A 24700-nucleotide genomic window follows, 5' to 3' on the forward strand; every position below is an offset into this window, starting at 1 on the left:
AAAGAATAGCATTTAAATAATTTTATTTCAGGGTAACTGGCTGCATAGACAACGTCACTGTGGGAACTGTCATCCGAGGACGTTATGATGTGTATAAAATACACAAGACTAAATTGTGAACAAGCCCTGGCAAAAAATTAATTCAAAGAGTTTGTAGTCTGTGTAACTTGATAGCTGCTGCCTGCATGATGGTAGCAGATATTTAGATGTCTTTCCATTACACTGATAGTTATGATTTGAAACCTTATCTAGCAGTGAGAGAACTTAAATATTATTCATCAGGACAGCGGCATTCCACTCTCCTTAAGAAAAGGAATATTGCTCTTTTAAGTCAAATCAGCGGAATTAGTGACACTATAAATAGATAATGATGATGATGATTTGAACAGACTTAAAAAAAAAAAAAAAAAACTAGCAAATATTATTGGGTCAAAGTGAAAACTTGGAGTAACTGCATAATTCACCAGTGGTTAGCACTTCTGCCTTACAGCACTGGTATCATGAGTTAAATTCCTGACTATGGCCTTATCTGTGAGGAGTTTGTATGTACTCCCCGTGTTTGCGTGGGTTTCCTCCGGGTGCTCCGGTTTCCTCCCACACTCCAAAAACATACTGGTAGGTTAATTGGCTGCTAACAAAATTGACCCTGTCTGTGTCTGTCTGTGTGTGTGTTAGGGAATTTAGACTGTAAGCTCCAATGGGGCAGGGACTGATGTGAATGAGTTCTCTGTACAGCGCTGCAGAATTAGTGGCGCAATATAAATAAATGGTGATGATGATGATTATCTCATAAATTCTTGCTGCTTATTTTCTAATTTCCCAGCATTTGCAGTAGTGTGAAATTGTACAGTGGAAATTAGCATAGAGTACTAGTAAAATAACAAAGCTCTCTTTTTTTAAAAAAAAAAAAAACAAATTAGTTAGTTCGTCACCATCTGTCTCAAAAGGGCTCGGGCCACTTAAGGAAATCTGATCTACAGTCAGCATGCAATTTCTAGAGGTATAACTCTATTAAGGAAGCACTAATGCATTTTTTACTAAATAACATGGTGCAAGTAGAGCAAATGTGCTGACATCTCATAGCAAACAACGTACATTCAGTTTGTCCTTATTTTTGGTTAAATCTACCATTTGCTTTTTCAGGGACCTACTGATTAAACAAATTACACACCAATAACTTGGTAATGCAGATCAAGTTTAAAGACAGAATGATGGAAATGTCCAACATGAAGCAGTCTTGGGCTCAAGAAGACAGGTCTAGGGTATCAGGCCTAGAGGTGCAGAGAGTGATGCAATAGTAGAAGAAGAACACGAGGAAAGCGGGCCCTGCTCGTAAGCGCTTACATCCTAAAGGAAAGGGGAAGACACAAATAGGATGGTACAGAGTGGGGGCAGTGGAGGTGATAGCCAAAGCAAAGTGGTTAGGAGGAGGGCTGATAGGCTTGAATAAAGAAATAAATTTTAAGGGCACGTTTGGAGATTGGAGGCTAATCTCATAGGGCGTGGGGAATTGTTTCACAAGTGGGGAGCAGCTCAGGTGAAGTCCTTGATGTGGGAGGAGATAGTCAGCATGGTAATGAGGTGGCAGTAATTGGCAAAGCAAAGGGGGCGGCAAGGAGTATGTGTAGAGTTGAGGTTGAAAATTTAGGATTGGGGGAGGGGGAATTGGTTGAAAGCTAGATTTGGGTGGGAGAGAAGCATTGTTCTATAATGGATCCTTGAGGGATAACAAGTAAGGGAGGAAGGGGATGGAGTCAGGTGTAGACTGAAATGGACCATTGAGAGAGGCCAAGGGAGGAGGTGAGGGAGAGAAGTTTGGAAGCAACAGGATCAGGGTGATTGTCTATAGGGAAACTAAACTCCCCAAAAATGAGGGAGGTAAGGTCAGATAAGAGGAAGTGAGGGAGCCAAATGACGGAAGTGATCAAGCAATTGAGAAACTGTAATAGGCCACGCAGGAGTGGGCTTGATGGAAGAGGCGTATGGACTGTACCCCAAAAAAGGATAAAGGGGAGGGTTCAGGGGGAATGACCCAGAAAGAGCAATGGGGAGAGGGGGGAAGAAGGATTCCAACTCCACTACCTTGTCGATCTCCAGGTCTGGATGTCTGGGAAAAGGACATACTCCCCCGAAAGAGGAAGCAGCAAGAGATGTATCATCATGAGATAGCCAGGTTTCAGTGATGGCAAACAGGTTGAAGGAGCTAGAGATAAACAGATTATGGAAGGAAGCCAATTTGTTATATAGTGACCTGGCATTTCAGAGAGCACAAGATAGAAAGAGAAGAGATGTGGATGAGATTGTTGGAGGTGGGGAGGTGAAGGGGATTAATAGGAACAGAAGGAAGTAGAGAGAAAAGCAGCAAAGAGGGAAGGGTAAGAGGAGAAACATGAGAGAAAGGGAGAGGGGAGGAAGTAGGAAGGTTGGACAAGTGAAGCAAAATGTTTTGTAACCTCTGACAAAGATGTAATTTAATATTTTGATAATAGGTGTTAAGCCACATGCAACAACTGATCGTTATAAATTATGGGTTTACAAAAACCTTGTGTTCATCGCTGCAGGATAGACCATAAATGCAGCATGTGTGTGCACTCATGGCCCATTCTGATTGCAGTGATTGCTCATGATTGGCAATACTTCTTATGTATCAATGATCCTTATTGCAAAGTGTTGTGGACTTGAGGGCCATTATTCTAGGGCAATTACAGGTACCTACACAAGGACTGCATGGGTGGCTCTTTAACCTTCAAAAGGGCCACATATTGCCCTTAATCTCAGGAGTAAGTTAAAACAATGCATTTAATCAAAGTAACAAATGTTACAAGCTATTACAAACATACCTGACAATAAGGCAGGAAGAGGAGCTGAGGAAATGGGCAGCCCTCACTGCACCACCAGGGACTACACTCTAGGACTAAACCTTTTAGAAGGCTAATACCAATCTACATAACACACATACCCAGGAATCTAAACAGCTTACACAACTAACAGCACTTAATGCGCCTCAGTACTCTCCATTGAACAATTATAGAGATTATCAATATTTCTGCTAAATGTCTTCTGTATTTGAAGCACAGGATGTACCTGTAATGTAGCATGTTCTATGCTTGGTGCATGAAGTGCATTAATGAGTACAGAAGACATGTTTACCACAAAGATTAAAAAGATTAATGATCTCTATAATGACAGGTTTTCATCACATCGCAAGTAAAATATGATTGAATGACTTGCATAATGCCTGGTTCTATAAATGGCTGGCAATAAAGCTTCCACTCTGTTTTCAGCCTACAGACTTTTTGTTGCATGTGCTGTGTTGTAGTATATTCTAGAGGAATCAAAGCTTCCAACACCTGTGTCCACATGATTGGAATAGAATTGCAGACCTTGCCTACATTCCAATAATGGCCATGCTACATGTACAATCCGGTCAGAGGGTTCCACAGTAAAACACCCGTGCAAATGAGTCCTAAATAAGCCACAATCAAACATTTTCTTTCTTTAACCATTAACTGCTACCTTATTTTTACTTTCTTTAGAACTTCTTGTGAAAATTAACAAACTGAAGACACAGAGATGTTTGTAAGTCTTATTATTACTTCAATGCACATGTAAATATTTATAGATTGATAGTTGAAACCTAAAAAAAAATATTTTTCTTGTCTGTTTCAAGTTTTTGATAATTGATTTAAATATTATCCATATTATGTTTACCATTATTGTGGAAATCAACCCACTCTTACTCCCTCTTATGGTTAGAAATGTATTAATCAGTTTCCTTGAATTTGTCAAATATCCCACTGATACTGAAGCACACTTTACAGGTCAGTATATCACTTGTCATTTACTGCTACTTTTGTAGAGTGTTTTTTATTATTTTTGTTACCCTGCAAGAATGAAGCATCTTGAACAAATCTGCAGGTGCAATCACAATTATTGGTATTTCTGCAGTAAATCTATTCTAATACTACCAAGTTCAGTATTTGCTTTTCACACGGGAGAAGTGTCTGCGGGTGATGAATATTATCAGTGAGATTCCGCTGTGACTTAATGCATACCTCACCAAATGCCTAAATTGTTGTATGCTAGAGTCTCTCGACAAGCGCCCCATTGTAGGTACAATAGCTGTATATAGGCATTCTTGTTCTCGGTGACCCTTGCTGAATACCTGAGGTTTAATATTTCAGAGCTGATAACCAGTGTGACAATGAATGCCTTATGTTTTTCCAAGCTTTCCCATTGAATCTAGTGATCTCTGAGAGACAGGGCCACAAACCATGATTGCCAATGCAATTCTTAGCCAAACTATCAGTCATTTTACATAAAGCAACCAGCAAATATCATTTTAACATTCTTCTAGCCAACTTTCTCACAGTTGAGCACTAACATTTATGAAATTGTACATTCCTTCGAAATTTTTATTTGTCTGTTCCGATATGTCAGCTGGAAGATTTTTAATTAGCATTTTCATATTTTTTGGAATGATTGGCCTGCTACTTTTCAAACTTTAGAAGAACGCCATGGATACATTGCCTGATAAGAAGTCCACTTACCAATGTTTTCCAAATATGGTCGTCTTTGTTTGTACTTTTTTAGTTTTAGGGCAGGTTTGGTAAAAGAAATTAATTGTGAAAATAAAAGTAATATATGAATTCTCTATCACCCCACACCATTTTACTGGAGTGAACTGCGTTATGTCATTTTTGCTTTTGAAGGCCAGATTTCTTATAAATCTGACTCCCATTATTCACATTTCCAGGCATGTCTTGGTAGCCAAGTCGCAGAGCACTCAATTATTTGGTGACTTTAACTAGTTTGTTACTTTCAGTGACATAACTCCTACTGCAGGGTCACTGATGCTTGTTTTCCAGGAAAAGTTAGAAGTAAAATGATATGTAACATTAATCTGTATCTATATAGGGATGCTCAGAGACTGGAAGAATTCTACACTAAAAACCAACAGCTAAGGGAGCAGCAGAAAGCACTTCATGATACTATCAAAGTACTAGAAGACCGGTAAGACTCTTGTGAGGGTCTCAAAACTATTGTTTAATAGAAAAGGAAAGAAGTTAAATCGCGCTGTTTATTGAACACAAATGGCAGAAAAAGCTGCAAACTAATATTACTGTAAAACAGTTTATTCATATATATATATATATAATACTTTAGAAAGTAGATGATGTTTATTCAAAATTACATTAAGGCAGATGTGTAAAAAACTTTCTTATGTCATAATTTATTAATTGTTTTTGGGTCTAGACCGTTTTAGTACATGTAAAAATTCAGAGGGCCTCTTTCTGCCATAGTTTGGAGAAGCGATCTCCTCCTCTATTTGTATGCTTTCTGTCCTATCTATTTGATACCCTTGTGGTCACCAGCATGTACTAAAAAGAGAAGTGTTAAACAACGCTATGAGTTTGAAGACATTTAACAATATTTTATTACATGTTCTGTATACCTTTCCTTCAAACTTCTGGTAGTCCTCACCACATATTGCAGTGAGCAGAGACGTGTGTGTGTGCGTGTGTGTGTCTGTGTCTAGCATGGGTAGATTCACAGTTAATAAAGTTCATGATGTGAAAACTGATTTACACACAGTAACAATATGTTCTCTTCACAATATAGTCGCAGGTTAGACAAATGAACTAACCAAATTTAAAGCATCTACTGGTCTTTGTGGGAGCTCATCTCCATTTATATGGTCTCTTCTCCACTAATGTTCTGATTCTACTGGGTGCTAAAAAAGAACCTAAGTTAGCATATTTTTAAAAATGACTTTAGGTTTATCCCACCAAGATATTTGTTAGAAAATGCTCTTGTTTTAAAATAGAGAAGTTTTATTCAAGATTCTTTTAATTTAGTAAGACTTTCGGTTAAATTTAAAGACAAAGGGGGTCCAACTATTGGTGTTAGTATTAGCTTCTCTGTTTATCTCACAGGTAGACACTATATTAGATTTTGGCATTAATAGGTTATCTCTATCTAATTGTATTAAAGTTAAGGGCTTCTCTATGTAGAGTCAGTGTAGCTCTCAATGAAGAATTACATCTCATAATTTCTGCTTGATGAAGACAGCAGTTTCTCCTTAGGCAGCTAAGCTGTCCCCTGGGAATACGACAAACCCACAGTATATGATGTCCACTTTTATAGTGTAGCTAGTTGCAAATAAAAATCGGTTTATTATAATTTGTGGTTACTATATCATTGCCCTGTACTGAGAGTGAGGTACAAGAAGTTAACAATTTTAAATTAAAATCATTTGTATTAAAACTAGAAATAAAATCCTGTGCTGATTGAGAATCCGCATTCCAAATAATAAATAGGTCATCTAAACTATTGTTTGCAAAGTTTTAATATAAATAAAGTACACAGCACAAGTAGTATGCAGTTAGATTTTTATTATTATTTGTGTTTGGATTTTTATGCCAACATCACCCTTGTACCCAAAAGACTGGTCCTGTATTTCCCAATTTCTATTTTCCAATCGCAGTAATCTGGGCTGAAATAAGTGAAGCTTGACAAGGTTTGATTCTTTCGCTTTTAAATCGTTATTGTGCCAGCATAGGTTGTTGCATTGCGAAAATAAGTGATAGAGGTGTGGGACATGTTAGTATATAAAGCAGTTAAACAAAATTATTATTATTTTTTTATTTAATTCTGTATTTTGACCTTTGTTTTATTATTTATTAAATGTATCTAGTGAAAAAATATTTTAAAGATTAATGTATTATGTCCTTATTATAGGACATTATCTAGTTTCTATGAATAGGTTACGTCAAATATTCTCTCTCCCCAGAGCCTTCCTGTCAATCTTAGTCATGTGTGACCGTACTCTCACAGTATAGTAGTTTGGAATTAAAGGGTTGCGAGCGGGCATCATTGCCAATGGCGCCTGTTGACAAAATCCTGAATTTGACAGAGTAGTCAAAGTGACTGCAATCACAACTCCTCTGTTTTTTTTGTAACCCTGCAAAATAAAAGATAGGGCCACCTTTGTGTGGACTTTTATGCCTGGTACCCACTGCTTCGTTATCAGCCTTTGTTATTCCAATCTCTGACATCAGGCAGAAAACGGAGCGGTGAGAACCAAGGGAGGAGCACATTAGTACATGTTTGAGTGCATGTGTATGCAGAAGTCAGCGGTAAATGGAAAGTATATATAACAATCGGTAATAAGAATGGACTTTCAAAATTAATCTTGGGGTTATTTTTTGGAAAAACAACAAACTATTATTTTTAAGTAAATTTACTTTTTGAGGTTAGGATGGCTTAAATTATAGTCACTAACTTTACTTAAGGTATGTGGGATGGATATTCACAGAAATAGAGCAGATTGCAATAATTAATTTTCCATGTCACAAAAGTAATGTTTTACAGTATTTTTACAATCCTTTTATAGTATATATATAAATAGTGGTTTTTTTTTTCTTCTTCTTGGTTTAGTTCTTTTTTGAAAATGCTAGACTGTTAAATGGTAGAAGAAGACTGGGTAGGTTCTATGCCAGTGGTGGAGTCTGTATGATGGGGCTACTCAAGTAAAAGTTACAGCCAGTCCCTCATTTGTTGAGGATTAATCACTGTGAACATAATGGTATCAGTGAATGTTACTTTGTTCTGATGGTGGTACAGAATTGGAAATGACTGTGCTCTTCCTTCATCCAGGCTACGGGCAGGGCTATGTGACCGGTGTGCAGTGACAGAAGAACATATGAGGAAGAAACAACAGGAATTTGAAAATATCCGACAGCAGAACCTGAAACTCATCACCGAGCTTAGTGAGAATTCCATTTCCATGTTCTATAGATCACTTATATCAAATCTGCCTAATAACCTTGAATTAATGCATGTAGTTATTGGGGATAATGGAGTGACAGTTCTGCCTAAACTGTCAGTTATGGAAAATGGTCCTATGCTTGACATCTTCAACGATCCTTGTCTGCTCTAGGAGTTGGTGGTTTTATCTTTTGCTGGAGAGCAACTATTGCTCTCACTTTATAATATATCGGCTTTGATAATTATGTAAGTATTAATACACCTGTGCTCCTGCTAGGACAACTATAAACAAGCGCTGTCTCATGTGACTGCAGTTTTATGACAACAGAGCACCATATTGCAACAGTATTGTATTTTCACCATATCTGTTAAAGCTAACTATCTGCAGAAAAAAAATCGCTAACATCACTAGTCCTGGGGAAAAACTTCTGTTCCTGTCTCAGCCAGCAATCAAGAGATTGATTGCTCACACATTGATTTGCCAGTTCTATGTTGCAGAGCCCTGGGAAAAATGGCTGCAAGGAGCAGCTCAAAGGCTCCGGCAAGGGCGAGGAGCATGTTACTAAGATTTTATAGTAGGTGGTAGTGCAGCTTTACCTGTGCAGGGTACTCTTAATCTCCCCAGAATATATGTCCCATATGATAATGGCAGTTCCACTGATGTAAGGTTTTCTTGCACACTAACACTAAACGAACCATTCTCATTATGTTTTCCCACAAGACTTTGTGTGATTTGTATTGTCTTGTTACAGTGGATGAGAGGAACACACTGCAGGATGAGAACAAAAGGCTTTCAAAGCAACTCGAGCACATGCAGAAGGCAAAAGAGTGAGTTCAAGTGTTACATTTCCAGTGTACATACTGAGTCCTTTCTTTCCTTTCTGAAGCCACAATTGTACCAAACTGTAATTGCTGTTAAAGCTACAAAAACTTTTTCCTCTATTTTAAGACTTTAGAGAAGCCTCCTGAACCAATCAGGTTAGGGATTTCTATTGTTATTAAATCTGTCTTTTTAAAATGTTCATGGGTTCTGTGGAAACCATGCTGTGAATTTCCTGTGATGTCCTTTGGTAATCTTAGAGTGATAAAGTGTCTCGCAGTAAATATTACCTTATTCTCAGGACAGGGAATTTCATTGTTTTAAACATCCCAGACAATATGAAAATGGAACAAAATACTCATGGTTCAGTATTTCAATGAAGTCAAAAGCAATTATGTAAAACCTGCATCCAATGTTTTCAGCCAACCTCAACAGATTTAACCTCCTCTTCCGGCTACTTGTTCTGGCTCAGTGTCTGGGATTTATAAGAATTTGCACAATCCCCCAAAGTTCATACATGTGACCCAGTTCCACTCTTGCTAGGGAGGTGCCTGGCTATTTGTGTGATCATCTTAACCCAAGCAGCTGCATCCTAACCCCAAGCTTCACCTTGTATACAGAGCTAAACTTCCCCTCCCCACATCTACTGCTAACCCCTTTTTTCCCCCCACAAACACTGCAATATGTATTTGCAGTATGTGTATAAATATGTAGAGAACTATGACCATTCAATATAGTACTATTTAAGAACATATACGAGGTATGTCTATTAAATAACGAGACTGTGATTCCACCTAGTAAACAAAGCAGTCAGAACCAGTTATAACTGCATACGTAGTAACCTTGAACCTGCATAACAAGCTGCAACACTCTATGACGTTCAGTTGATTGTGAGTCGCCATTTAGTTTGGTTGCGTTTTCTGTAGAGTGCCGAAATGCTAAGTTTAAAAGTTGAGCAACGTGTTAATTTGAAATTTTTAGTATAATTGTACAAACCACCAACAGAATGTTTTCAAATGCTTACTACGGCCTGTCTCCTGCACGTGTATTTGAGTGGCACAAAAGATTTATCGAGGGACGTGAGAATGTAAAAGATGATGAACGACCTTGCACTTCAAGAACCGAAGAAGATGTAGAAAAAATCAGTCAGATTGTTTGAACAAATTTTGCGTGAGGATCTTAGCATGACGAAAGTTTGTGCAAAGAAAGTCCCAAGGGTTCTCACACCAGACTAAAAGAACATCGCAAGGAATGTTGTGTTGACATTCTGCAGCAACTTGACACAGATCCAAACCTGTTTTTATAAAGTAATCACTTGTGATGAGACCTGGATCTTCCAGTACGATCCTGAAACCAAAAGACAGTCAATGCACTGGAAAATACCATCATCACCAAGAATGAAGCAAGTCAAAATTCAAAGCAATGCTCATTGTTTTTTTTTTTTATATCAAGGGTGTAATTTTGGAAGAATGGGTTCCAGAAGGCACAACAGTTATTCAGCATTATAATAAAGAAGTTTTGAAAAAGCTGAAAGAAAGAATCGGCCACAACTGTGGAAAAATGGTTTATTTCTTCACCAGGACAATGCACCTGCTGACGCACCACTTTCTGTGAAGCAGTTTTTGACCGACAAACACATTACTACACTTGAACATCCTCCATATTCGCCCGATTTAGCACCTCGCGAATTTTATCTTTTCCCAAAAGTTAAATCAGTGTTTAAAGGGACACATTTTGAGTCAGTTGATGCTGTAAAGAAGAAAACGGCAGATATGTTAAAACAGGTGACAGAAATTGATTTGCTCCATGCCTTCGACCAGTGGAAAACAAGACTACAGCGATGTATTGGTGCAAATGGGGAGTATATTGAAGGAGATGAACCTTAAATTTGTAATACCAATAAATAAAGGTGTTATTTAATCAGTCTCGTTATTTAATAGACATACCTCGTATCATTTCTTGATGCTGTGATAGAAAGGATAGTATGTACATTTTATGTCTTGTTTTGCAGTACAATGCAAAAGACACATGAAGAGGTGGCGGCAGACCCAGGTGATGCTGAGGATGGTGTCATTCCTGATTCTCCAATAAGTTCCTTTCCTGTAAATGTGGTCAGTAGAATGCGCAGGAGAAAAGCAAACAAACACGTGCGATATACAGAACGCCGTCAAGATGAATCGGAGACTTCTGAATGTACAACTAGTAAGTCGGATGTCTTCTGTCAATGCTAAAACCAAGTTTACTTACTGTGTCAAAAGGTGGCCACTATAACACTGGAGATGTTGAAATGTGCTATTCACGTGGGTCAAGATTTAAATAGCAATTAAACCCTTAAGCCAGTGGTTCCCAAACGGCTCCCTGGCGTGCCGTGGCAATGTCACAGGGGTGCCATGGCCAGGGCGGATGGTAAACAAGGTGGGGGTCTACTTGGTAAATATTTTGGCTTAGAGGTTCCTCGAACTGAAAAAGTTTGGGATCCACTGCCTTAATGCCTTAACTTGCACAATCATTTACAGATGGAAGGATTTGGGCATCTATCACAGCAGGATGATCTGGCATATTTACTTCAGCCTGACAAGTACCAGGTTGAAAAACATACTTAAAGGACCCCCTCTCATTTGTATAATGTATGTATATTACTAAGCAAATAATATGCCCGAGGTAACTGAAACAGTTATTGAAACATTGCAATTTTTATTTTAAAATGAGAAATAAAATATTTGGATTTTTCTAGACTTTTGTCCTCTGAGGGCACAATTTCATTTTGTCTGCAAGAACAATTCCATACCAATTTATAAGAAATAAAAGTTAGCATTTGTACAGAAATTGATTGCAGAATTGTAAGCAATTAACTCCTTCCCAGAGTCCGACTCGGTCTCGTCTCACAGCCCAGGGTATAATTGGGGGTGTATGACTCTGTAGCAGAGTGTGTGAGCAGCTGGAACAATCAGAAGCGGAACATTTTCACTACTTTAAATGGTAATACAGCTTTAAAAGAAAAAGTGAAAACATATCATTACATATTAGTGGCCAATGATTGTTTCAGTATTCCCCCTGAAGTAAGCTAGCATTGTTGGTTATAGATGTATAGATATAATATATATTGATATCACTGAATCTGAACAGATAAACTCATTAATACTATTCTGTATGTAGCCACTCTAAGTTCTCTCTCCACTAGCACAAATCCTAAGTCATGTATAATCAGAAGCAGCATATGCATGCATTCATCACAGGAGTTAAAGGGTCTTACCCATGTAATTTGTGGATCCATCAACTCTCTAAATATGTCTCTTATTTAGAGAGTTAATGAATGTTCCACTTGTTTCTATGTAGTTTTATACTTTCTGTAATGTGGAATGTAATAGCTGAGATAGTTAAGTGCCTTAAGCAGAAACAAACAGATGTTGTGTTGACGTTTTTATTTTCTTAGAAAATCGCATTTACTTATTTTTCTATGGCAATACCCCACTATATGGTAAAATGCATTAAGTGGGTGAGATTACTTCCCTGGTTTGGATATTCACTGAATTTTATCACACTACATAAGAGTATATTTTGCATAGGATGCAAATTGTAAACTGGAAACATTCAGATCAGTGTAAACATGATAGCTTTGTTCAATGCAAATTAAAATCTAAAAATACCTTTTTGCCTGCCATAAAAATATGGAGTTCATGGGAGGAGAGTTTAAAAATAAAGAAATATAAGAATTAGTTTGCAAATGGCAAATTAAAGGAGGTTGCTGAAATACTTCATGTAAATTCTTGGTCTGTCTTTACTCTGGGTCCCTGTACTGTGAGAGTAGCCTGTATCTGTAATATAAATAGATATAGAGAGAGATTGAGAGAGAGATATACAGTGGTGGGATTCAAATAAATTAATAACCGATTCTCTGCCCTAATGACCGTTTTAAGTATACAAAAAGATATCAATATCAAGAGGCAATTATTTGTGTGTGTGTATAAAATATTTCTTATTTTATGCTGCTAAAATCGAGATAATAGTAATGAGTCATGTTATGCCACACAGTAGTGCCCCCATTTCAAATTATGCCACACAGTAATACCCCTCTTCATCACACTCTGCCTTTACGCCCCCTTTCACATCCTGCCGTGCTGCGTTTGCGCCCCCTTTCACACCCTGCCGTGCTGCCTTTGCGCCCCCTTGCTTCCCTTCCTTCACTTACCTTTTTCTGTCTGTTTCTTTCTTCTATGTGTGTGTGCATCCGGAAAGTATTCACAGCGCTTCACTCTTTCCACATTTTGTTATTTTACAGCCTTATTCCAGAATGGAATACATTCCTTTTTCCCTCAAAATTCTATACACAATACCCCAAAATGACAACGTGAAAGAAGTTTTTTTGAGATTTTTGCAAATATATTAAAAATAACAAACTAAGAAATCATATGTACAAAAGTATTCACAGCCTTTGCTCAATACTTTGTTAATCTCCAAATAGATTCCAGTGTTTCAGTTACAATGCGTACATTTTTATCCGGATGCCTTGTGTGCACGGTGCGAGACTGAGGGCCATGATCAGCTCCCTTCTGCATCTGTGGCCATGAAGAAACTGGCTTGGGCTAAGCCAGCTGTGACATCCATAGCTGAACTCATTAGGGTAGTGTCTCAGACCAGAGAGGTGGGTGAACCTTTTCCTTCACAAGAATCGACACCCATTCCTGCTGAATAGTGACCACTACTGGGGCTTCCCAGGAAGAGGTTCGGGCAATTGTTAGCTTTAGCAGAGTTCGCTAAAGTTCGGTCTACGGCTGCTTCGTCATTGGAATGTTTCCTTAACACCCCATAGGTAAATAGGCAAGCATCGTATTCCTGAACCAATACAGTCCATTATTTGACTCTTCCGAGGAGGATCGGTGTTCATTTACAAGCTTAAGGGAGAGGACACTTTTATAGTGTATAGGAGCCCTCCAGAGTACAGATTGTGTATGACTTAATTCTGGGGGTTTGACAGTCTTTAGGATTTGCGGAACCTGAAGTTACAGATTCTTCTCTTTTTAGACATAACAAGCAGCAGATGAACGGGTTTACACCGTCTCCTCAACTCCTTAGAGCTGGTTTTAGAAGCTGAGCAAAAATCTGACAAAAAGTTCCAACTGCCTTGAAAAATGTATTTAAACTTTTTCCCTCACCATTATTGTCTAGTAAATGGGAAAATTCTCCCAGGGTAGATTCTCCCATTGCCTGCCTATCAGGCTACTCCCATCACCACTACTATACTGATACTGGGACCAGACCTTAGTCAACACAGACGCCAGTCTGTCCAGGTGAGTAGAGGTCATATGTCCTCTTCGGTTCCAGGAATTCTGGTCTCAGAATGAGTCCTTATTGCACATGTCCTGTAGTTAAGAGCAATCTACAAGAAGCTTTTACAGGCTCTGATGGAAGGACCATGAAGGGTTCAGTCAGATAATTCTTCAACGATAGGCCTACCTGAACCGTCGAGGAGGGAACACGCAGTGCCATGTCCATGAGGGAGATGGCACTTTTCATGTCCTGGGCGGATCGCTACCTTCCTGTGATATTGCCCACATTCATTCCAGGGGTGTATAATAGATCTCGGGGCATGGTGTCTGAACTTCACAGTTCTTCAATTTTGCACAAAGTCCGTAGCTCCCAGGGCTAGTTACACAGATGCAATGACGATCCAGTAGATCCGACAGGGCCTGGTGTACTTTGTCTTTTGGATTCCCTTGCTCCTGCGGATTTTAAAGAGGCAAAAAGAGAACAAGTAGCCGCCATTCTGGTTGCTTTGATTGGCCGCTCAGGACATAGTACTTCAACCTTCTAGGGATGGCAGTAGGTCCTCCTTGCCAGTTGCCTTTTTGTACAATTATTTTCACCCATAGTCCTCTTTGCTACCACTCTTTAAGTTGTCTGGTTTTAACAACATCCCTGCTGAAACAGGGAAAAATCAATCACCCAAAGGAACACTAACGGTTGTGCAAACAATGGTTAATGTGAGGAAACCATTACCCTTTGCAAATTGTTATCAAGTTTCTTTTAGTGACTTTCCTACAGGCACCCTTTGTACATCCTGTAGAGCCAGGGGATATCTGCTTAGTGCTCAGGGTGCTTACTTGAGAACCCTTTGTATCAGTTGATTTCTGTTATGTTTTACTTGACATTTCTCCGGCTCGTCATGTGCCTGGGTTAGGGGCACTGTGCTGTAACAGTCTTTTGGTTGTTCATTCTAAGAAGCCCTATTTTGTACTGAATGGGGTCTCCCGGTTTCACTTAAACCAGGATATTGTTGTTCCTACTTTTTGTCCGAATTCACCAAATTCTGATGTTTCTTTGCAGCTTCTGGATGTGATCCGGTCTCTCTGATGTTATGTGGATGGCACGGTTTTGGTTCGTAAGACCAATAAACATTTCAGTCTGTAGGAGATGCACAAGCATGGATGACCAGCATCTAAGCAATATTTTGCCAATTCGATAACATCCACTATTTGTTTAGCTTGCATTGAGGCTGCTAAACCTATGCTGGTTGTATTGAAGACTCATTCAAGTGCAGTTGATGCATCTCTGCCCCCTGTCGCGGTACTTCGGCTGCACAGTTGTGCCGGGCTGTTTAGTGGTCGTCTTTCAACACCTTTTCCAGATTCTGCAAGTTGCAGGGTTTTGTATCCCAGCAAACAAGTTTTAGGTGCTAGTTGTTACCTGCAGCTATTTCAGAGCAATCCCACCCTTAGGGGCAGCTTTGGAATGTCCCTATTGTCAGTGTCCCTAACGGCAGTACATTTGTTTGAGTCCACTCCTCTATTCTCCTCTTGCTCTGACTGTTTGTTTCTGTGCTAGGTCTTCTGTTATGCCTAATTAGGCCCTCTCTTCTGGAATTTGTTATAAAATTGAAGATGGTTCCAATTGGGCAGGGCATAGAAGAGGAGCTACCTTTCAACATTTTAAGTTTTAAAGTGCCCTCGCTCCAATTATACCTACTATACCCATTGTCGCAGTGTCCCCCAATGGACTAAGAGAAATGGATTTTACAGTGTTTAAAAAAAATAAATAAAAGTCCTTTTCTCTTTCCTGCTATACCTAAATAGAATTGTGCATTGTGCTCTCCCTACCTGAAAATGTTCCCAAGATTTGATAAGTGCATGTTCAAAACTGATTGTTATTTTGCCACTACAGCTAAAGATGTGTGGTGTTGTAATGGCCACTGTAGTGAAACATACTATACATTGAAAAATACACTATATATTTTAAGAGCACTGTAAGCTGTGGTTCCATCTCATTAACTGCTTTTTTGAATGGTAAAAATAGGCAAACTGCAAATGGACAAAATCATATTATCATCATCCTCTTTAGCCAGACCTTTAAACATAAGGAGAACAGGGAAATTTGACTTTACATTTTACATGGTTGTATTTCCGATATATGCAAATAGTTGTGGAAAATAGTACGTCACATTCTTTATATCGGCTTTCGACTGGCTGTGGACTTGTACAGTATTAAATTTATTTTCTAAAAAAAAAAAAAATGCAAACTAGTGGCATTATTTAAAACCTGTCTCATTCCAATCATTAACATAAAATCACCACTGCTATAGATTCCAACTTTAAAATATTTATTTGTATTTTGCACTTTTTTTTATTGGGAAACACACACGCCACATTTGTATACAGGTTTAAAAAGGGTAGAACTAGAGATATTTGTAAACTGTTTTTACAAAATAGAGTATTTCTAGTAAGCTGTTGTCATGCTTCACATTAACATGCTTCCTTGTGATTATGTGCAATAAATGTGGTTAGCTTAGATTTATACTACTTTTATTAAGTACCAATATATTCTGCAGTGGTGTAGTGGAAAGTACATGGCATGCAAATACAGGTTGGAATAAATGAGAGAAGATCCTGATCAAAGGAGCTCACAATCTGCTGGAAGAGTTAGGTTCTGTGAAGCTGCTCCCAAAGACGTTTTAAAAACGGAAATTTTACAGACTGGAGGGGGAGAGCAAACTAGAAATTGGATCAAAGATTGTCTGTTGCTTAAAGAATGCAGAACATTTAAAAACTGCAAAGAAAGTGCACTGCTGCTTTATGGGATCAGAGGTAACTATTGTTTGCCAGGTGCATTTCACTATGCACTCCCACTTCCTGCTCCCAGGCGGTGCACCCAGGGCATCAGTCTGTCTAGGTTTGTGGGTACTGCAGATTCACCTTAAAATGCGCCTGATAAAAAGAGTGAAAACCTCATATTTATTTATTTATTTTCAAAAATACTGTTCAGGTTAGCCTGATTTATGTTGTACGTTAAGCATGACAGTGAGGGGACATGAGGATTGTCTATTACAAGTGTCACTTTTCTGTGTTTGAATGATTTTACTACTTTGAGTGCACTCAGGTGAAAAATGCATCCTGGCAAAGTGTAGAGTGAGACCCGATCTCTGCCATCTCAGAAGTAGTGGTAAATTGAGATTGTTTGTAGGAACAAAAAGTTTGGGCACCCTTTTACAAGAGCAAAAGATGCCCCCTAAATTTTTTATTTTTATTTTATTTTGTTAAATTCTTATCCTGCAAAAGGAAGTTTAATTTGTGTATGTGGGTGCAGAAGTAGGCACACATGTATTTAATCCACACTCATCAAGGATACCCATTATCTGCCCAGCTGCTCCCCTCAGACTGAGCAAACATTGGTACACAACTTCAGATCCATCCACTTACCATAACAATGAGTACATTTTGTGATATCGCAAAATAGCACTTGTTCCATATGCTTGTATGTTATCTTCTTTCTGTCACACTTTTAAGACTTTCATGGGAAGAGGAAGCAGTTTGTTATGTGCAGAGGAAAACTGATGACCATTGTAGGTCTTGGGTAAGATATCTAACAGGCACATGGAGCAAATACAGGGATTCGCAGAGGGTCGTCAGAAGGTGGATGGTTTGCAAAGCCTGCTCTACTCTATGTTGCAGCTAGGCTTCGAGGGCAAAGGCCCATTACAGTAATCAAGCTGTGAGATTGGAGAGAGGCTTAGAATATAAGTGTAATTGTGAAATAAATGGTGGATCTTACAAATGTTTAAAAGGACATACATTCGGATGTTTTTATTAAAATGAAGTAGGGTTACGTGTAGCCTCGAGAATACAGAATATTTATTCCTAAAGTGCTCTCACTGTCCTGCATTTTTGCTATAAATCCTGCTACAAGGAACAATGTAGAGTAAAGCAACATTTTTGTATAGGTGAGAATAAGAGACGGCACAGATTTGCCATGCAAATGTAAGCTGCTGTTGATCCTCTCCATCCAGGAACTATCTAAAATATAATAATTGTAGTGGTACAAAGGACCACATGGTTGTATTCACACCCTATGTTCTACTTTTATACTATTTTCCAGAAAAAAAAGAAAAGTAATCTTAAACTATTTCTCCAATCACCTTCACATAACTTTTAAACTATATCCTATAACTATTCTCTTTATTCTGTAACTGTTCTGCCCATGTCTGGGGCTAGAGGTTTTTTTCCTCTGATCTCTATGGGCTGAGGAAAATTAAAGTCTATATGTGACCCCAATGATGTCAGACTAGGTGGAAACTGGGAGTGACGTATTCTAAAACCGTGATAATTGCTAGTCCAGTTAGGTTTAGAAATAAATGAGAAGTGTTAATTATATGTTATTTCTGTCCATGATTACTTCATCGCTACATTGTACAAAAATAGTGTTCTATATGTGTAGGTTATTTTATTTAGTAGATTTGTCTGTTTTGCAGGCTCTGGAGCTAGAATATTTACCTCCACCCAAGTAAATATCAGAAACGGAGAGACTATCTTGGTTGCCGATACCTGTGCGTTAAACTTGTCCCCTCTTTCTAGTAAGTACTTGGAAGTAGAATCAATAGTATGTGTATTCTACCTTTTTGTGATACATGTGGGATTAACTCTTCGGAGCTAATTTAAGCAAGAAATTCCCTGATTTATGATTTGAAGAATTAAGAATGCATTCCTCTCTGAGGTTTCATACAAATGTACATATATTAAAGGAAAAAACTCTTCTATCTTTTTTCTAGTGATCTTGTACAATCCCTTTGCCATACCTAATCAGTTTAGTTTTCACATCTTGCACCTTTAAGGAAGTCATGTCATTGTTTAAATCAGGGTGTAGCAGCGAGACCATAAAGAATTGTGGATACTCTTGTAATACTGTTCTGTATTAATTTGTCCCCAACAGTAATGTAGTCACTAAAACAAGTATATTACAAACTGTTACACTAAATTGTACCTTCTAAATAAAGATTACACATATAGCCAAGTTCTCCACCTGTATTTATTTCCAAACAATTACAGCCATCGAAGGCCTAAGGTTCTGAGAGCTTGTGCACATATTTTTGAGGCCAGTATCCATACAAATGCAACACCTTGTAAAATTTCACTCCCTTTTTAAACTTTTAATAGTACATCAAGGAAGAGTGATGGATCTAGACTCCTCCTTACAGGTAGTAACTTATAATACAGAAATGTAAAAAAAACGTACAAAGTTTTCTGAAATTATGTTTCAACAGCCAAACATGAAGTGGGCGATTTTACTGCAGCGAAACCAGTCTTCAACTTGGCTGCTGTTGTAGCAGAAACACTTGGTCTTGATGCTCACGACGAGTCTGTAAGTGATTAAATAAATGCTGACATGTTTCTAAATATGTCATCGACTCATTGGTCTTGCTGCAGCCAGGTAGACTGCAAACCTACTAAGCATTCACTCGGTGAACTTGTGCAAGAACAGCCTTTTCCATCAAGCAGAAACTTCCTACTCTTATGATAAAAATTGCAAATTTTCCTTAAGAGTATAACCGTCATTAGTACTTTTGACAGATGGCTGTGTAAGCATAGGGGTAGAAACAGGTCATCAGAGGAACACCTGAAACTATACAATACACTTGTACTTATTGTTGGGATTTTAATCTGTATTATGAAAGATTATTTTTATGTATAGGGAATCTTTAAAGTAATTCAATGTTCTCACTGTGTTTATGAACCATGTATTTGCATAAATTGCATTGAAGCTGTAGTTTTGGTGCCATTTAATAACAAGCTGCACTGGAACACTGAAGCTGAATCTGTGACATTTCCGCACTATTTTTGCAGTTGCATTTATACATTTTGAAAGGTGCAATTGAAGCATCATTGGTTTATTCAAGAGAGAGACGACTTTTTGCATTTAAAATATTATGTATAATGATTAATGCTGTTTTTACATGTGCTTTTATCCAAGCAATCCCAGAGTGTGTTAAACAATCTCGGGACCAATGCAGCCACAGTCCAAGTGCTTAATAAGCATGAAGAAGACTCTCCAAGACACAGTGAGTTAGCGTAAGTCCTGAGCGTTGATATCACTAACCTGTAACCAGCTGCTACTTCACTTTTCTGACATGTATTATATGTTATTTAGAGTTGCTATGAGCAGGCATATTCATTAGCTGTGCACTCCATTTTGCTTGAGGATTTCTTTTTTAAATCAATATATTTAGGATAACTGCCCCCCACCACCACCACTACCTCTTATACATGATAAAGGTATGCAGTCAAGGAGTTCCGTGATCAGACACAATGCCTGTATGTACATCAAGAAAGTCTGAGCTCACTTATAATCGTTCTAGATTACAGTATGTAATGCTCTATTCCTTGTAATAACCAGGATTTCAGAATAAATACTGCATGCACAAATATTGACATCTTTTGTGTATTGTATATAGATATGTTTCCACTGACTTGAAAAAAAAATTCTTCAGCTCTTAATGCTACTGTTAACTTGGGGCTTCAGTGCCTATTGCTTAGTTTTATCTTGTGTTCCCTTGGTTCAGGTTCACAGAAAATTTACAGAATGACCCACATGAAGTTGAGTGGGTCACACAGCGAATGTCACCAGTGTTTGGGATGGCCTCATCCAAAATGGAGAACAATACAAAAATAGATACTGGACCTTCTCTCCTGCCTGTGGGAATAAACTTCAAACTGCAGTATCCTAACAAGCCCTCTGCCCATATATTATCAAAGACTGAAGATGTTTCCCAGGGACCAACGCTCTGCCTCAGTGCCGAAGCAGACTCTGTAATTAGCCAGTGCTCGGGCAACGAACAGGTGTCTTTGAAGAGAAACCCAAATGACTCTGTTATCAGTGGGGTCAGTACAGATGTTGCTTTCCTAACCAAAGACCTTCCCGACTGTGCGCTTCAAAGGCAAACAATAAGCAGATGTGGGAAGCGGAAAAAGGTAGAAAACGAAGGCGAGAACTACTGTGAAATGTCCTCTATTAACAAGGAAAATGGCGTCCCCCTTAAAAGCACAACACGCACCAGAGAGGCCTCCTTGGACAAGCCCTTGGATCTCTCCGATCGTTACTCAGGATTACGACCTCAGGAGAGAAGTCGAGAAAATACTAGAAATAAAACGAAGCAGGAAACTGTTACAAAACTGAGCCCCAGAAGTAACTCCTCTATGGAACACCATTTTCAGGGGAGTTCACTAGAAAGCAGAGATTCGAGGGAGGACCCCTCTCATCAATTAGAACATAAAAAGGCAAGAAAGGGAGATTGTTGTGCCACCCTTACACATAAAGATAATGAAGAAACTGATGATGGGACTCTGCTATTTGATGTCTTAAAGGTAGTTTTATCTTACTTTGTAATATGCATTGTGTGAGTTGACGTGCTGTCTTAACATGCTAACATACCACAATGATGTCATTTACTAACTGTAGTTGTAGATAGTATAAAATCAAGGCAAGTACAACTTAGATCTGTACTTCAACTTTCTTTACCTTCAGCAGTAGGGGACAGAGATATGGTGAGCAGCCCGGGCACTGAAAAAGAAAAATACTCCCCTTCCACCTCCATAGAAACCTCAACCACCCAAACCCTAACTTACATTATTTATTTTGAATGCACTAACTAAGGGACAGACTTTCCCTGAAGCATGGCAGGGGGTTGTTTTGTAATAGCCTTCATTCGCTGGCTATTATTGCGGAAGTCCTTAAACCATGCCTCTTGCCCTTGGAGGTGGGGTCAGTCTCTGCCGCAACCGCTGCAGTATCGCTGACCCTCCTGTTACAGTCACATTCTCTCAAGGTGCAGATTTCTGTACTCTGAGTTTCTCTACGTTTACAGGCTCTGCCTCTATATGTTTCTGTTTTTCCAAGGATTGGAACATTTATGCCCCCCTATAATATCTGATAAAGGGATTTAACGGTAAGTACAAAAATCTTCCCTTTTGTCTCCCAAGATAACGTGGCTTACAATAAATACAAACCATGTAGATAGGTATCACTTGTTTTGAAATGCATAATTTTTTATTTTTTTTCAAACATTGAGTGAGGCGTGGATTTTTGTTCTTACCGTTAAATCCCTCTCTTCGAGGCTGTAGGTCGACACAGATGGTAGAGACAGGGCACATGGGGAAAAATAAATGAGTTGATTCCTCCTTTGTATAATCTTTATTCTCTGGCTCCTCTTTAGTTTAAGATTAGCCCTGCAAGGAAACCAGAAAAGGAGCAGAATAAAACAGAGACGAGAATTCCTGGTCGGGTTGGTCTGTGTCCTACCTACAGCCTTGTTGAAGGAAACTTAACGGTAAGTAGAAACCTAGAACCTCCCCCCCCCCCCTTTTAATCAATTTTCCAATATAAAAAAGTATGTGTATCAGTGTTAGGTATGTTTAATTACTTTGCTGAGATGTTTACACTCTTTTTCAGATAAGAGGAGCCCTTGAGCCTACAAAGAAGGGTAGATCAATGCACAGAGGTTGTGAACAAGCATCAGTACTGCAACCAAATCCTCACATGGTACAATCCAGAGACACAGAGCAAGGTGCTTAAATCATAAGCCAGATTGTTATAGCCATTTCATGAATGCAGAGCGTCCCATATATCCCCACACCTCAATCTGTTCAATGAGTAGAGTCCTTCATGTCTCTATTGCTCAATGCAACAAAAACGTATTGAAAAGTGCATTATTTTTATGCTGTACTGATTGAATTTTTGATTTACATTTGTTTTCTATGTACAACCTCTAAGTTATATTTTGATGTACTATTCAGTTGGAAAATAAATGTAGAAGTTGAAATGAGTAATAAGTATGTATAGAGTGAAAATAAACTTGAAATGAAAATTGGGGTGATTTTCCCACCTTTATCATTATAGCTCTTGATGCACTGTCTAAAAGCATAGCACAGCAAATACACATTCTTTGTTTTTACCTCCACCCAAGTGTGGGTCTGTCACCCTGTACAGATTGTGTTACTTATGAGACAACAAGCCATTCACTAACTTCGGAGCTGTGCTTCAGTATCTTGCATTACTCTTAAGTAGGTAATACATGTGTGCTGGATATGTTTAGTGCAGTATAAACTTTTAAAATATACATATAGTTTTCAACTGAGATATATAGATAAATATTAAACCTGTTTTAATCAATGTCCAATAATAAGCGGCTTGCTCTTTAATTCATGGTAAACGACCATTAAAAGTAATATTTATCCACATCAGTTACCAGAATAAGAATTCATGCAGGATAACATCCACTTTAACAGTATACAGAGTATGCTTTGTAGAAAGAATATAGCCTTACTAATGTTCCATGACTGATCCGCGTCTCTTCCCTGACAAAAATCTTGTTATGCTGAGCAGGCATTTGATAAGGTTGAAGAGAAGGGTCGTTCATATCTATATATTTGTGTTTTGTATTCTTCCTCAATTACTTGTCTCAACTTGTTGTAGACCTGCAATATGCTTATCTAGTTGAAGATATGATCCTATTCTTTGTGAAGCACAGCTGCTTTTAGTTAAACCTACATACATGTATATCTAGTGTATGTGCAAACAATATATATATAGTATCGACTTATTTGTAACGTACAACTATTGCAGAATTTTCTGAAACTGATCAAAATGTCTACTTTCACTGAAATTTAGAAAAGCACACTCACATTCACTAGTCATTAACTTTGTTGCAAATAGAACAAATATGCTTTATCCCATGGCAGCTTATCAGCTATTTGCTTTGGTGTAGTGTGAGTACAGGAAATAACTTCTTGCTATATACTGTAGTTTTTAATTGACTGATGCAAAATTAGTATTAATAGAGGTAGAAGATCTATTATCTATAATACTTGTGACTATTGATTTATGGTATGAGAGGTTTTTTCCTAATTTCGATCTATGTGCCTAATAAATAAAACCCCCCTAAACTATATTTAAAATTTACTTTCCCCATGTTGCCCTTGCCAGCCCACTCACATTATGTTGTTTATCAGTGCTACTCACAGTGCCACAACCTGTATGTATGCTCCCTATACAGTGATAATTATTTAATGGGAAGGAGGTCCTTCCATTTCTTCCCTTCCCTTTCCATCTCTTTCTTTCCCAGACTGATAACTGCAACATTCCATTGATTTCAGTAGAATCCTTATTGGACATTGCACCTATTTTAGAGCTACACATGCTGGGAAAACATCCCAGTTTCCTGGCCCTATAAGCTCTGTTTTAGTTAATGAAATTAAACTACAATTGTTAACCGTTACATGCCATGCAGTGCAAAGATTTCAATTTGAAATGAGGGCATTTTCTAAACATCTCTGCACAATGGACAGCACGGTGTCATAGTGGTTAGCACTTCTGCCTTACAGCACTGGGGTCATGAGTTCAAATCCCGACCATGGCCTTATCTGTGAGGAGTTTGTATCTTCTCCCTGTGTTTGCGTGAGTTTCCTCCGGGTGCTCCAGTTTCCTCCCACACCAAAAACATACTGCTAGATTAATTGGCTGCTAACAAATTGACCCTAGTCTGTCTGTCTGTGTGTTATGGAATTTGGACTGTAAGCCCCAATAGGGCAGGGACTGATGTGAGTAAGTTCTCTGTACAGTGCTGCGGAATTAGTGGCGCTATATAAATTGATGATGATGAATGGACGGGCTACTTAAGATTATATTTTGTACACAAACTAATATGCGAACTAGCTGCAATTCTTTTTTCCCGCCCAAATGGGTATTACAATTTTAAAGTTGCCTGTTTGCGAAGAACCAAGTCTTCTTTGACTTCCAAGAGATCTTTTGACATTCTAGCTGAAATTTCAGTTATCGAACGCTGCATTTGTT

At 38.4% G+C, this 24700-nt stretch overlaps 1 protein-coding gene across 8 annotated transcripts in view; it reads left to right on the forward strand.

Annotated features, from left to right (window-relative positions):
• The window catches only part of RBBP8 (RB binding protein 8, endonuclease), a 52015-nt gene that overhangs the window by 18073 nt on the left and 9242 nt on the right, over positions 1-24700 (forward strand). For 7 of the 8 annotated variants that reach the window (XM_075213409.1, XM_075213408.1, XM_075213414.1 and 4 more), the window contains exons 3-13: positions 3537-3579; positions 4918-5013; positions 7660-7772; positions 8523-8598; positions 10602-10792; positions 18330-18431; positions 19119-19216; positions 19826-19923; positions 20415-21216; positions 22065-22178; positions 22301-22415. In XM_075213409.1, the coding sequence (XP_075069510.1) occupies positions 3537-3579; positions 4918-5013; positions 7660-7772; positions 8523-8598; positions 10602-10792; positions 18330-18431; positions 19119-19216; positions 19826-19923; positions 20415-21216; positions 22065-22178; positions 22301-22415 (1848 nt within the window). The remainder of the gene's footprint in view (positions 1-3536; positions 3580-4917; positions 5014-7659; positions 7773-8522; positions 8599-10601; positions 10793-18329; positions 18432-19118; positions 19217-19825; positions 19924-20414; positions 21217-22064; positions 22179-22300; positions 22416-24700) is intronic. The other variant, XM_075213415.1, reaches the window with a different exon arrangement.

Source organism: Mixophyes fleayi, chromosome 5 (assembly GCF_038048845.1).
Source record: "Mixophyes fleayi isolate aMixFle1 chromosome 5, aMixFle1.hap1, whole genome shotgun sequence".
Taxonomy (NCBI): domain Eukaryota; kingdom Metazoa; phylum Chordata; class Amphibia; order Anura; family Limnodynastidae; genus Mixophyes; species Mixophyes fleayi.